The sequence below is a fragment of the Copadichromis virginalis genome, linkage group LG7 (assembly GCF_057382275.1).
Source record: "Copadichromis virginalis isolate Kocher_CV1m ecotype Utaka linkage group LG7, C_Virginalis_male_GT1.1, whole genome shotgun sequence".
In the NCBI taxonomy this organism is placed as follows: domain Eukaryota; kingdom Metazoa; phylum Chordata; class Actinopteri; order Cichliformes; family Cichlidae; genus Copadichromis; species Copadichromis virginalis.
In genome coordinates, this window is record NC_140624.1 from 33,816,560 (window position 1) to 33,829,059 (window position 12,500).

General features: G+C 40.0%; 2 protein-coding genes and 1 pseudogene across 2 annotated transcripts; all 3 read left to right on the plus strand.

The window, feature by feature from the left end:
• The first annotated feature begins 850 nt into the window (after positions 1 to 850).
• On the plus strand, positions 851 to 4,154 carry LOC146705460 (E3 ubiquitin/ISG15 ligase TRIM25-like). Its single transcript, XM_085463126.1, has one exon. The coding sequence runs from the start codon at positions 950 to 952 to the stop codon at positions 2,648 to 2,650; it is 1,701 nt and encodes a 566-aa protein (XP_085319252.1). The 5' UTR covers positions 851 to 949; the 3' UTR covers positions 2,651 to 4,154.
• Positions 4,155 to 5,604: 1,450 nt separating this feature from the next.
• On the plus strand, positions 5,605 to 6,667 carry brcc3 (BRCA1/BRCA2-containing complex, subunit 3). The gene has a single exon (XM_085463127.1). The coding sequence runs from the start codon at positions 5,706 to 5,708 to the stop codon at positions 6,486 to 6,488; it is 783 nt and encodes a 260-aa protein (XP_085319253.1). The 5' UTR covers positions 5,605 to 5,705; the 3' UTR covers positions 6,489 to 6,667.
• A 4,835-nt stretch (positions 6,668 to 11,502) lies between these two features.
• LOC146705462 (tripartite motif-containing protein 16-like) overlaps positions 11,503 to 12,500 on the plus strand; it is a 1,694-nt pseudogene continuing 696 nt past the window's right edge.

Here is a 12,500-nt window from a genome sequence, read left to right on the forward strand (position 1 = left end):
AATTACTTTTTCCACACATGGTCAGGTAGGTGTTTAGGTAGGTGTCTCCCTTAAAAAATTTAATTATCATTTAAAAACTGCATTCTGTATTTACTTGGGTTATATTTGACTAATATTAAAATTGCCTTGAAGAGCTAAGAAGATCCAAGAAATCAGGAAGGTGTCAAATACTTTTTCACTGGAGTGCATCGGAGGGTGTAATGTTTCTTAATAATCTAAATTTCTATCATTATTTGGGGGCTTTTGTCAGTCACAGGGCCTTAATATTGTCCCAACTTCCCCCTAAATAGGGCACTCCTGTGTGGAGTCAAATAGCTTAAAGTTTATTTTAGAATAGTTTGATATGGCTGACAGGCTGTGAGATTAATCTACATCTAGTGTAGCATTAACATAACAATTAAATGGGCAGTGAGTTCATAAGGGTTCAAATGGATTATTCGAGCCCATCACACTGTGCCACACGTGGCAAAAGTAAAACATGATATCATGGCAATATTCATGTAAGGCTGACATAACTGGCTAAGTCCTGACTGGAGTGTTTAGGCATCATTGGCAAACTTGAACAGCTTCTATAAAAGGATAAAGTGTATTGCAAAAAATGAAAACAAACATGATGAATTAATTTTATGCGGCAGGAATGTAAATACATGCTGTCCCTTCCAGGAAATGGATGTGACTAACTCCTTAGTCATCTCCGGATTCCTGTTACAGCCTCCCCCACAGCTTTCATGTCTGCAACTTCCTGCCTCTTACTGCACTGGTGGAAAGGGGCTGGGTGTTGGAAACATGAACATATAAATGTTCATTCATTTCAGAGAAGCAGAGGCACATGACAAAGGAGAACTAAGCTTTGGTCTGTATTTTCTACGTGTGTGTGCCTATCTGTCTGTGCACGTTGGTGTGTGTATAAGAAAGGGAAACTGTTTCACATTCTGTGTCTCTTCGTGAAATGGAGCAGCAACATATTCAAGTAGAGAAGAAAAAGCTCTGCTGTTCGATCTGTTTGGATCTGCTGAAGGATCCGGTGACTATTCCCTGTGGACACAGCTACTGTACAAACTGTGTTAAACATCACTGGGATGAGGAAGATCACAAGAAAACCCACAGCTGCCCTCAGTGCAGACAGACCTTCACACCGAGGCCTGCTCTGGTGAAAAACACTGTCTTGGCAGAGTTAGTGGAAGAGCTGCAGATGACTGAACTCCAAGCTGATCACTGCTACGCTGGACCTGGAGATGTGACCTTTGATGTCTGCTCTGGGAGGAAGCTGAAAGCTACCAAATCCTGTCTGGAGCGTCTGGTCTCTTACTGTGGGCAACACTTCCACCCTCACTATGAATCCCCTGCCTATAAAAAACACAAGCTCATCAAACAATCAGGGAAGCTCCAGGGGAACATCTGCTCTTGTCACGGTAAAGATTTGAAGCTTTTCTGCCACACAGACCAGAAGTGTACCTGCCTTCTCTGCGCAGTGTATGAACACAAACACCACGGCATGATCTTGGCCTCGGAAGAACGCAGTAAATGGGAGGGGGAGCTTGTTTCAAGTCAACAAAAGATTGAAAAGAGAATCCAGGACAGAGAGAATGATATGAAGGTGCTTCAGCATGAGATGGATGCCATCAATTATTCTGCTGATAAGGCTCTCAAGGAAAGTGAGGAGATCTTTACTCAGTTGCTTCATCTTATCAACAACATGAGGTCTGATGTGAAGTTGCAGATTAAATCCCAGCAGAAGACAAAAGTCAGTCGAGCCAAAGAGCTTCGAGCCAAGCTGCAGCAGGAGCTCAGGTGGCTGAGGAGGAGAGATGCTGAGCTTGAGCAGCTGTCACATAGAAAAGATCATGCAACTTTTATTCAAAATTACTCCTCTTTGACATGCATAAATCAGGGAACCGACCCACGCAGGATTAACATGCATCTTCTGCAGTACTTCGAGGACGTGACACTAGCTGCGCACAAGGCCAAAGAAAAACTACACACGATTTTTACCGATACTTCCACCAAAATTTCACTGATAGAGAAAGAAGTTAGTGTTTCAGTACCATCAGGAGAGCCTAAGACCCGAGCAGAATGTTTACAACACTCACAAGTACTCACACTGGATCCAAACACAGCAAACACACACTTGTCACTATCTGAAGGGAACAGAAAAGCAACTGTGATGAGTGAAAAACAGTTATATCCCAGTCATCAAGACAGATTCACTGACATGTTTCAGGTCCTGAGCAGAGAGAGCCTGAGTGGACGTCATTACTGGGAGGTGGAGAAGAAGTCATTTGAAGTTTCAATAGCGGTTACCTACAAAGATATCAGAAGAACAGGGTATGAAAGTGGATTTGGAAATGATGACAAATCCTGGGCTTTAGAGTGTTTTCATAACAGTTATCAGTTCAGACACAATGCCACCAGCACTTTAATCAGAGGCCCTCAGTCCTCAAGAATAGGCGTGTACCTGGATCACAGTGGAGGTATTTTGTCCTTCTACAGCGTCTCTGACACGGTGAATCTCCTCCACAGAGTTCAGACCACATTCACTCAGCCGCTGTATCAGGGTCTTGGTGTTTTTGCTTCTTCTGATGCTCCTGCTGCTGCTGCTGCTGAGCTGTGCGAGCTAAAAACAATACTAGTGCCTGTAAGTCCTGTGTAAGTTGTGCTGAAAATCAATGATTTCCATGAGAGTAACTGAGGGACAGGCAAAGACTTTAGGCAGTAAAAGATGTATTAATAGCAAAAAAACCAAACAAACAAAAAAGCATCTGAAGATTATAAATAAGGATATGTAACAATAATCTTGAAAACCATAACTAAACTTGAACAAAGACACAATTTGGGGACATAGCAGCTCAAGCTACTTGTGCTAAAAGTCAGTGATTACTGTAAAAAAATATTTGTGGACACATATGGTTGTTTCTATGGTAGAAGAGGGTTAAAGGCATAAAGAAAGCTTTTAGAAATAATTATTTGACCGTTTTATACAAAATACATAGATTCTGTCATGGGGACTCAAATGGCACTAAATAGTTTGAATGAACCAAACATAAAGTTAAATATTTTATTACCCATCACTGCCTGCATTGATTTAAATTTAAATAGTAGAAGCCTCACAGTGGGTCAATACAATATTTCTCTTTAAATTGCATCAAAGGTGATCCATTAGAGTCCAGTCAGGTGGCATGTTGGCCAGTTTTCATTTCAGCTTATCACAGCAGCTTTATCTTTGTCTTTGTTCCTGTTGTATAGCCACTAAAAGGGTGATGCTTTCAATGAACTAAAACAAAGGTAGGACACTTTTCTATGTAACCATGCTTCTGTGAATAATTTGACACAAACATATATATTAGAGTTAACATACTAATCTCCTAAAGAGAAGAAAATTCAGCAAAGCTTCTTCTTTTTAAAAAAAAACCAAAACTTAATATATCCCACCTTCATATTTTGCAACACTTCTGCTCTGCCTAAACAGAGTTGTGCTGTCATCTCCTGTTTACATTAGCAGGCATTCCTAAATCTCCAGAGCAATTAAATAAAGCAAACATGGAAGTGAGTCAACTAAAGTAAAGTGATAGTGGGTGTGGAGGGGGTGTCAGCAGGTTTACAGAAATCAGTTTGTTTTGTGATATGTTTTCTTTTTGATAACTAAACTGTTAAATCATGTTTTTTGTTTGTTTGTTTGTTTTAGTTTTTTAAACACATGTCAGGTTTATGATAATTATTAAAAAATAGAAAAGCACATTTAAACTTGGACTGAGCCGAGACTGGTTTTAAAACCAAGTGTAAAGAAGATCCAGTGATTTATTTCATAGTTTGCTAAAGCTCAAGACTTTGTGTGTTTTCAGACACAAGTCTTTTCTTCACATGTTTACACTCCAGTATTATTAGCTTAAAATACAAACTCTGTAGTCAAAGAGCAGTTACTTTCAAATGTATTTTAACATTTGCACAGTGAAGAGACGTTGCTTGAAATGTTTAAACCGTGTGTTTTGTTGTATGTGAATATTTGCACAATCCTTGTTAAGTGTGTAACATCTTTTGCAATTAAAACCGTGATTTATAATCTTTATTTTCAATACAGAAATATGGATCTATTTTAAAGCACAGTATAATTTGTGTTTGTGTCTTTTACTGTAAAAACGATTTTAATACAGTTTTATTTTTAAATATTTGATTTTGTCAATGCTTTCCCTTCAGTATGAAGAATATGGCTTTGTCCTAAATGCTGTTACTGTGATGACTCTGCCATTATGAGCTTTAAATGGAGCCAGGAAGCATTTAATCACAATGCGTCTGTGCTAATAATTGGGTATTTATAACCATAAAGATGTACAAGACAGTATAGTTTTTATTGCTTATATTCAAAGCTTTTTTTTTTTTAATTGCTTCTTATATTCACCTTTATATTTTTGTTGGATGGGTCAAATGTTTAGCATGCAGGACACAAGAGATGAACAAATTTGTTGTGTCATTGTATGCAGGGCTGCTTAACGATGTGTGGTTTCTCTTAATGTCACCCCAAAGACCAAGTCAGGTAACATATTTGACAAGGTTTTATTTTGGCTTCTTCAGAAACTTGGGGGTGATTTTGCGTGTGCTTTGGACTCCGTTGGTTGTGTGGAATATTTTTGCGCTGCTAAGACAAAGTGTGTAAGAAACACAATAAAACTTGTAAAAGTTACATGCCATAAAGTGTAATTTCTTTACTGGCCACACCAAAAGTCCCCTCCCCTTCTTCATCTTCTTTCATAAATACCGTAAGATTTTTAATAAGTCATCCATTTGAATTCTGTTTATCCAAAAGCTCAGTTCATATTCTTAAAGAACTGTAATGTGATTCTTCTTGCATAAGTCATGCATTTGGTTAATACGTGGAATTAGAAGCGTGGCCACTTTGAATGATCGGTATGACTATGGCCCAGGGAGCTGCCGGTGTTAGGTGTCTACAAGGCTTTACTCTACTAGTGGGAGCCACTGAACTAATTAAGCTAACCGAGCATTTTAATGCACCTATCTTACAAAGAATATGGATTATTTGAGGCGCATTGGATTCATTTTTCAGGGTCAGGGGTTGATTGGCTGCAATGGTCTCTGCCTTGGGCCTTCCGTTTTTAATATAGTCTTTATAAAAATAACCTAGTATTACACATTGGATTATTGATAGGAGCAAATACAATATTTCTTGATTTAGAAACTGCATTTAGAACAATGGCCTAAATTGAAAAAGTCAATTTCCACACAGGCGTCAATTTTCGCAGTGAATCATGTTTCGAAAGACAAAAAATGTCAGCAAGAAATAAAGAATGAATGAATATCTGACGTTTTGTTTTTCTTTTCTTTTTTTCTTTCAATCGTCAGTTGAGAATTTTAAAACATTAAGCTGCTGGAGTGGGAACCTTCATATTGAAAGTGACAGAAAAAAATATATTTCCGACATTTTCTAGGTCGCATTTATTAAGCTTTAGAAGCCCTAATTTACCGTAACAATTCTATGCATATAACCTCCGCAGATATTATTAACTGTACAATGGAGTGCCTCATTAGTTAATCGTGATAATAAAATAAAGGTACCGAAAGGCGGAACCCTTGTGTAAGAGGGCTGTTGCACTTACACGGAATGTTTTGGCGTAGAATGTAAGAACGCGGAAGTACGGCTGTGTCTCTCGGATTTGTTTATTTTTTCCTCCTTTTACCGAATTTAAGGGAAAGTAATGGCGGTGAGCGCAGTCCACCTGGAGTCCGACGCCTTTCTGGTGTGCATGAACCACGCGCTGAGCACAGAGAAGGAGGAGGTGATGGGTCTGTGTATCGGGGAGGTGGAGGTCTCTCGTATTGTCCACATCCACTCCGTCATCATCCTCCGCCGCTCCGACAAGAGGAAAGACCGGGTGGAAATCTCCCCGGAGCAGCTGTCGGCGGCCTCCACGGAGGCGGAGCGGCTGGCAGACATGACCAGCCGGCCGATGCGGGTGGTCGGCTGGTACCACTCCCACCCTCACATCACCGTGTGGCCCTCCCACGTCGACGTGCGCACCCAGGCCATGTACCAGATGCTGGATCAGTGTTTCGTGGGCCTCATCTTCTCTTGCTTCATCGAGGACAAGAACACTAAGACGGGTCGGGTGCTCTACACCTGCTTCCAGTCCGTGCAGGCGCAGAAGGGCTCCGAGTACGAGCGTGTGGAGATCCCCATCCACGTCTTGCCCCGCGAGGCCATCGGAAAGGTGTGCCTGGAGTCGGCCGTGGAGCTGCCGAGGATCTTGTGCCAGGAGGAGCAGGACACCTACCGCAAGATCCACAGCCTGGCGCACCTGGACCCCGTCACCAAGATCCACAACGGCTCTGTGTTCACCAAGAACCTGTGCAGCCAGATGTCGGCGGTGAGCGGGCCGCTGCTGCAGTGGCTGGAGGACCGGCTGGAGCAGAACCAGCAGAGCATCTTGGAGCTGCAGCGGGAGAAGGAGAAGCTAATGCAGGAGCTGGCGGCTCTGTGAGGCATAGGACAGTCCGGAGATCAGTGCCAGCTGTCTGTCCCAGAGGACAAGAACAATGTGCTGCCTTTATTTGAGCTTCTTTTCTGTTTTCCTACCATCCAGATGTCTGGGTGTTGAACCTCAATACTTTGAGTGAAAAGTTTCAAACTGTTGATATTAAATGTCTGCTCACTATTGAATTCTGAGCTGTTTATTCATAATTAGCTATAATTTAAAATTTTCTTCAGAATACTGACAGGTGTCCCACTTTATGTGGGACTGCACAGCATTTTAAATGCTTGTCTCCATGCTGCACAGTGTCTCACATTTTTTGATTGGCTCCAATCCAAATTAAAACATGCAAGCTGCATAACATGTTGCAGAAAAAAAACGTGTGCTCATCTCTGGATAAATCCATACTGAAATGAGACAGAATAAATTGGTTGGTTTTTGCAATGGAAAAAAAAAGGGAAGGCTATGAAAAGCAAGCCAAACTTTTTTTGATTTTATGGTTACTGTATTAACCATAAAAAAAAAAAAAAAAATTATATATATATACATACATACATACATACAGTGGGGCAAAAAAGTATTTAGTCAGCCACCGATTGTGCAAGTTCCCCCACCTAAAATGATGACAGAGGTCAGTAATTTGCACCAGAGGTACACTTCAACTGTGAGAGACAGAATGTGAAAAAAAAAAATCCATGAATCCACATGGTAGGATTTGTAAAGAATTTATTCGTAAATCAGGGTGGAAAATAAGTATTTGGTCAATAACAAAAATACAACTCAATACTTTGTAACATAACCTTTGTTGGCAATAACAGAGGTCAAACGTTTACTATAGGTCTTTACCAGGTTTGCACACACAGTAGCTGGTATTTTGGCCCATTCCTCCATGCAGATCTTCTCGAGAGCAGTGATGTTTTGGGGCTGTCGCCGAGCAACACGGACTTTCAACTCCCGCCACAGATTTTCTATGGGGTTGAGGTCTGGAGACTGGCTAGGCCACTCCAGGACTTTCAAATGCTTCTTACGGAGCCACTCCTTTGTTGCCCGGGCAGTGTGTTTTGGATCATTGTCATGTTGGAAGACCCAGCCTCGTTTCATCTTCAAAGTTCTCACTGATGGAAGGAGGTTTTGGCTCAAAATCTCACGATACATGGCCCCATTCATTCTGTCCTTAACACGGATCAGTCGTCCTGTCCCCTTGGCAGAAAAACAGCCCCATAGCATGATGTTTCCACCCCCATGCTTCACGGTAGGTATGGTGTTCTTGGGATGCAACTCCGTATTCTTCTTCCTCCAAACACGACGAGTTGAGTTTATACCAAAAAGTTCTACTTTGGTTTCATCTGACCACATGACATTCTCCCAATCCTCTGCTGTATCATCCATGTGCTCTCTGGCAAACTTCAGACGGGCCTGGACATGCACTGGCTTCAGCAGCGGAACACGTCTGGCACTGCGGGATTTGATTCCCTGCCGTTGTAGTGTGTTACTGATGGTGACCTTTGTTACTTTGGTCCCAGCTCTCTGCAGGTCATTCACCAGGTCCCCCCGTGTGGTTCTGGGATCTTTGCTCACCGTTCTCATGATCATTTTGACCCCACGGGATGAGATCTTGCGTGGAGCCCCAGATGGAGGGAGATTATCAGTGGTCTTGTATGTCTTCCATTTTCTGATGATTGCTCCCACAGTTGATTTTTTCACACCAAGCTGCTTGCCTATTGTAGATTCACTCTTCCCAGTCTGGTGCAGGTCTACAATACTTTTCCTGGTGTCCTTCGAAAGCTCTTTGGTCTTGGCCATGGCGGAGTTTGGAGTCTGACTGTTTGAGGCTGTGGACAGGTGTCTTTTATACAGATGATGAGTTCAAACAGGTGCCATTCATACAGGTAACGAGTGGGGGACAGAAAAGCTTCTTACAGAAGACGTTACAGGTCTGTGAGAGCCAGAGATTTTCCTTGTTTGAGGTGACCAAATACTTATTTTCCACCCTAATTTACGAATAAATTCTTTACAAATCCTACCATGTGGATTCATGGATTTTTTTTTCACATTCTGTCTCTCACAGTTGAAGTGTACGTCTGGTGCAAATTACTGACCTCTGTCATCATTTTAAGTGGGGGAACTTGCACAATCGGTGGCTGACTAAATACTTTTTTGCCCCACTGTATATATATATATATATATATATATATATATAAAAATTAGTATCATGAATTCCTGTTACACACCAAAACAAACTTACTATAACGTGATTGTCGCAGATGGGTTGATATTGGAGGGGTATCATAATTAGCAAGCCCCACCACAGTATAGTTTCTTTCATATGAAAAATACAGAATGTGTATATTTGCAGATACACAAGTTATGGAAAAACAAACAAACCAAAGCAAAAAAAGAACCACAACACCATTACCAGCAACATTACCGTCCTGGGTTAGCCCTGTTTTCTTCATTCTTATACTTATTTAAAATTAGGTTTTTATATTTTACTTTAAACTGTTTTATGTTTTGACTGTCTTTTATTTCTTCTGTTAGACTGTTCCATAATTTAACTCCTGCAATTGAGATTGACATAGTTCTTAAAGTTGTTCAAGCACTTTGTATTTTTAAATTCCATTTCCCTCTTAAGTTATACCCACCTTCTCTTTCTAGGAACAATTTACCTATTTCTTTTGGAAGCAATTTATTTCTTACTTTATACATTATTTGCGCTGTTTTAAGCTTCACCAAGTCTTGGAATTTAATAGCTTGCATTTTGACAAAGAGTGCATTTGTATGGTCCCTGTACCCCACATTATTTATTAATCTAATGGCCCTTTTCTGTATTATAGTTATTGTTTGTGTGTTACTTTTGTATGTGTTTCCCCACACCTCTACACAGTAGCTCATATATGGCAGTAGTAAAGCACAGTATAAAATGTGCAGTGCTTTCTGATCCAACATATGCTTTGCTTTCCCCAGGACGGCAATGCCCCGTGCCAATTTCCCCCGAACATAAGTAATGTGTGGCTTCCAACAGAGCTTGTGGTCAATGATCACCCCAAGAAATTTTATTTCATTTACTCTTTCTAAATATACATTGTCAACACATATTTCTACTTCGATGTTTTTCTTTTGGTTTCCAAACAACATAAATTTGGTTTTATCGAGATTCAATGATAATTTATTTATATCAAACCACTTCTTTAATATCGTTAATTCCTGTGTGATCATTTCCAAAACCTGTGGCAATTCCACACCTGAACACAGTATATTTGTGTCATCTGCAAATATTACAAACTTTAAAATCTCCGATACTCTGCAGATATCATTTAAGTACATAATAAACATTTTTGGACCCAGTACTGAACCTTGAGGTACTCCACAAGCTATATCCATCAAATTAGATTTATATTCATTTATTTGTACATATTGTTGCCTATTCCCTACATAGCTTTTTAACCATTCCAAAACCACTCCCCTAAACCCGTACTTTTCCAGTTTTTTTAATAGAATTTCATGATTAACAGTATCAAACGCCTTCTTTAGATCTAAGAAAACTCCGAGCGCATACCTCTTATTATCCATACATTCCGTTATCTTTTCCATTAAATCTATCAGTGCCAAAGCTGTTGATCTGTTGCTTCTGAACCCATACTGACTATCTGTCATTAATTCATATTTTTCCACAAAACTGTCAAATCTTTTTATGAAGAGTTTTTCCAGTATCTTAGAGAACTGGGAGAGTATTGACACTGGTCTATAGTTTGTAAAATGATGCCTTTCACCGGTTTTGTAAATGGGAATAACTTTAGCAACTTTCATTTTTTGTGGAAAAACTCCTTTTTGAAACGACAAGTTGAATATATATTTTAATGGTTTTACAATACCATCAATAACTGTCTTTACTGTTACCATATCAATATCATTCCAGTCTGTACTGGTTTTGTTCTTAAGTCCTCTAACTATGTCATAAATCTCTTTCTCTTCCACTGCTCTTAAAAACATTGAGCTACTATTCCTTTCAATATTTTCACCAGTGTCCCTTTCTACTCCATCAACCTTTATTTCTTCTGCCAGTTTTGGCCCTATATAGGCATAGGCTTTACTACCAGTACAGTAAAGCATACCTGGATATACTTACTGTACTGGCTGAGTGCTGGAGCTTTTTAAGTTATGGGTACACAAAACTTTAAAAATTCCAGCAACACTTTCTTTTGTTTTTGATGGTTTCTTAAGCTTTTCTAGTCACTGCCAAGAATGTGCATAAAAGGAATTAATACACACTTTTGAATGCCATTTCTTTTTCTGGGATTTATCAGATTTATCTGTTTGGATCTACTGATCCTCTGGTTATTCCCTGTGGACACAGCTACTGTATGAACTGTATTAAATGGCACTTCGATGACGAGGATCAGATCATGTGGTCAAAAAGTCTAAGTCAAAATTCTCAGCATTTGCCAATTACAGCTTCTTAAGTCATATAGATATTTTTAATATTCTACTTCTCAGAAATAATTTACGATTTCCAGCTGTGAATTCCATCTTTACATTTTTTAACATTATATACTAGAGGGAACTTGATGAAATGACCAATATAGATATACGCCCAGTAGCAGAATATCTTGTAGTTATGTTTTACTCCCCTCTGGTGGCCAAATTAAACACGAGCGTGCATATTTAATTAATACTTTAATTTGTTGCTGATTAAAGTATTTTAGAGTTCATTTGGTGTTAAAATGACACTAGATGATCAATAATTCTTTTTAACTGCATAAAAATGAATGAAAGGTTTAATGAACCTGCCGCACAAAATGAAAACAGTATATATATGATAAACACAAATCATGCTGTTTTTAAATTTATTATGCATAAAATAAAATGACCTAAAAAACAAACAAACAGTCGTTTTAGTTGCTAAGTCGTTTGGTTACTGCAGGGTTAATCTGCCTGATCACGTCTCAGTTGCTACCTGTCAACTTTTGTGGGAGTCTGAATCCTTCCTTCTCCGCTCAGAACTATTCACACTCTGAGAGGGGAAATGGCTGATCAAGGAGTTCAGATTGATGGCGACAAACTCTGCTGTTCAATCTGTTTGGATCTACTGAATGATCCTGTGACTATTCCCTGTGGACACAGCTACTGTATGAAGTGTATTAAAAGCTACTGGGATGGACAGGATCAGAAGCACATCCACAGCTGTCCTCAGTGCAGACAGACCTTCATAGCCTGTCCTGAAGAAAAGCACCATGTTAGCAGAGTTGGTGGAGGAGCTGAAAAAGACTGGACTGTATACTGTTCCTGCTGATCACTGCTATGCTGGACCTGGAGATGTGGCCTGTGATGTCTGCAGTGGGAGAAAGCTTAAAGCCATCAAATCCTGTCTGCAGTATCTGGTCTCTTACTGTGAGCAACATCTCCAGCCTCATCATAATGTAGACGCATTAAAGAAACACAAACTGTTCGACCCCTCCGAGAAGCTTCAGGATACCATCTGCTCTCGCCACAATGAGGTAATGAAGATTTTCTACCGCACTGATAACAGATGTATCTGTTATACCTGCTCCATAGATGAGCATAAAGCCCACGAGACAGTCCCAGCATCAGCTTAAAGGACTCAAAGACAGAAAGACCTCGATCCATGTCGTGAAAAAATTCAACAAAGAATCGAGAATAGAAAAAAAGACGTGAATTTGCATAAGCAGGAAGTGGAAGCCATCAATCAGTCCGCTGATAAAGCTGTGAGGGACACTGAGAAAATATTCAGTGAGCTGATTCTCCTCATTGAGAAAAGAAGCTCTGATATGAAGCAACAGATCAGAGTCCAGCAGGAAACTGAAATAAATCGAGTCAACGAGCTTCTGGAAGAGCTCGAGGAGGAACTCAATGAGCTGAAAAGAAAAGATACTGAACTGGAGAAGCTCTCTCACACAGAGGATCACACCCAGTTTCTGAATATGTTTCCACTGCTCTCAGATCTCAATGAATCTTCAGAGTCACGGTGTCCCACAGCCCGTCATTTGCTGTATTTTGGGGATG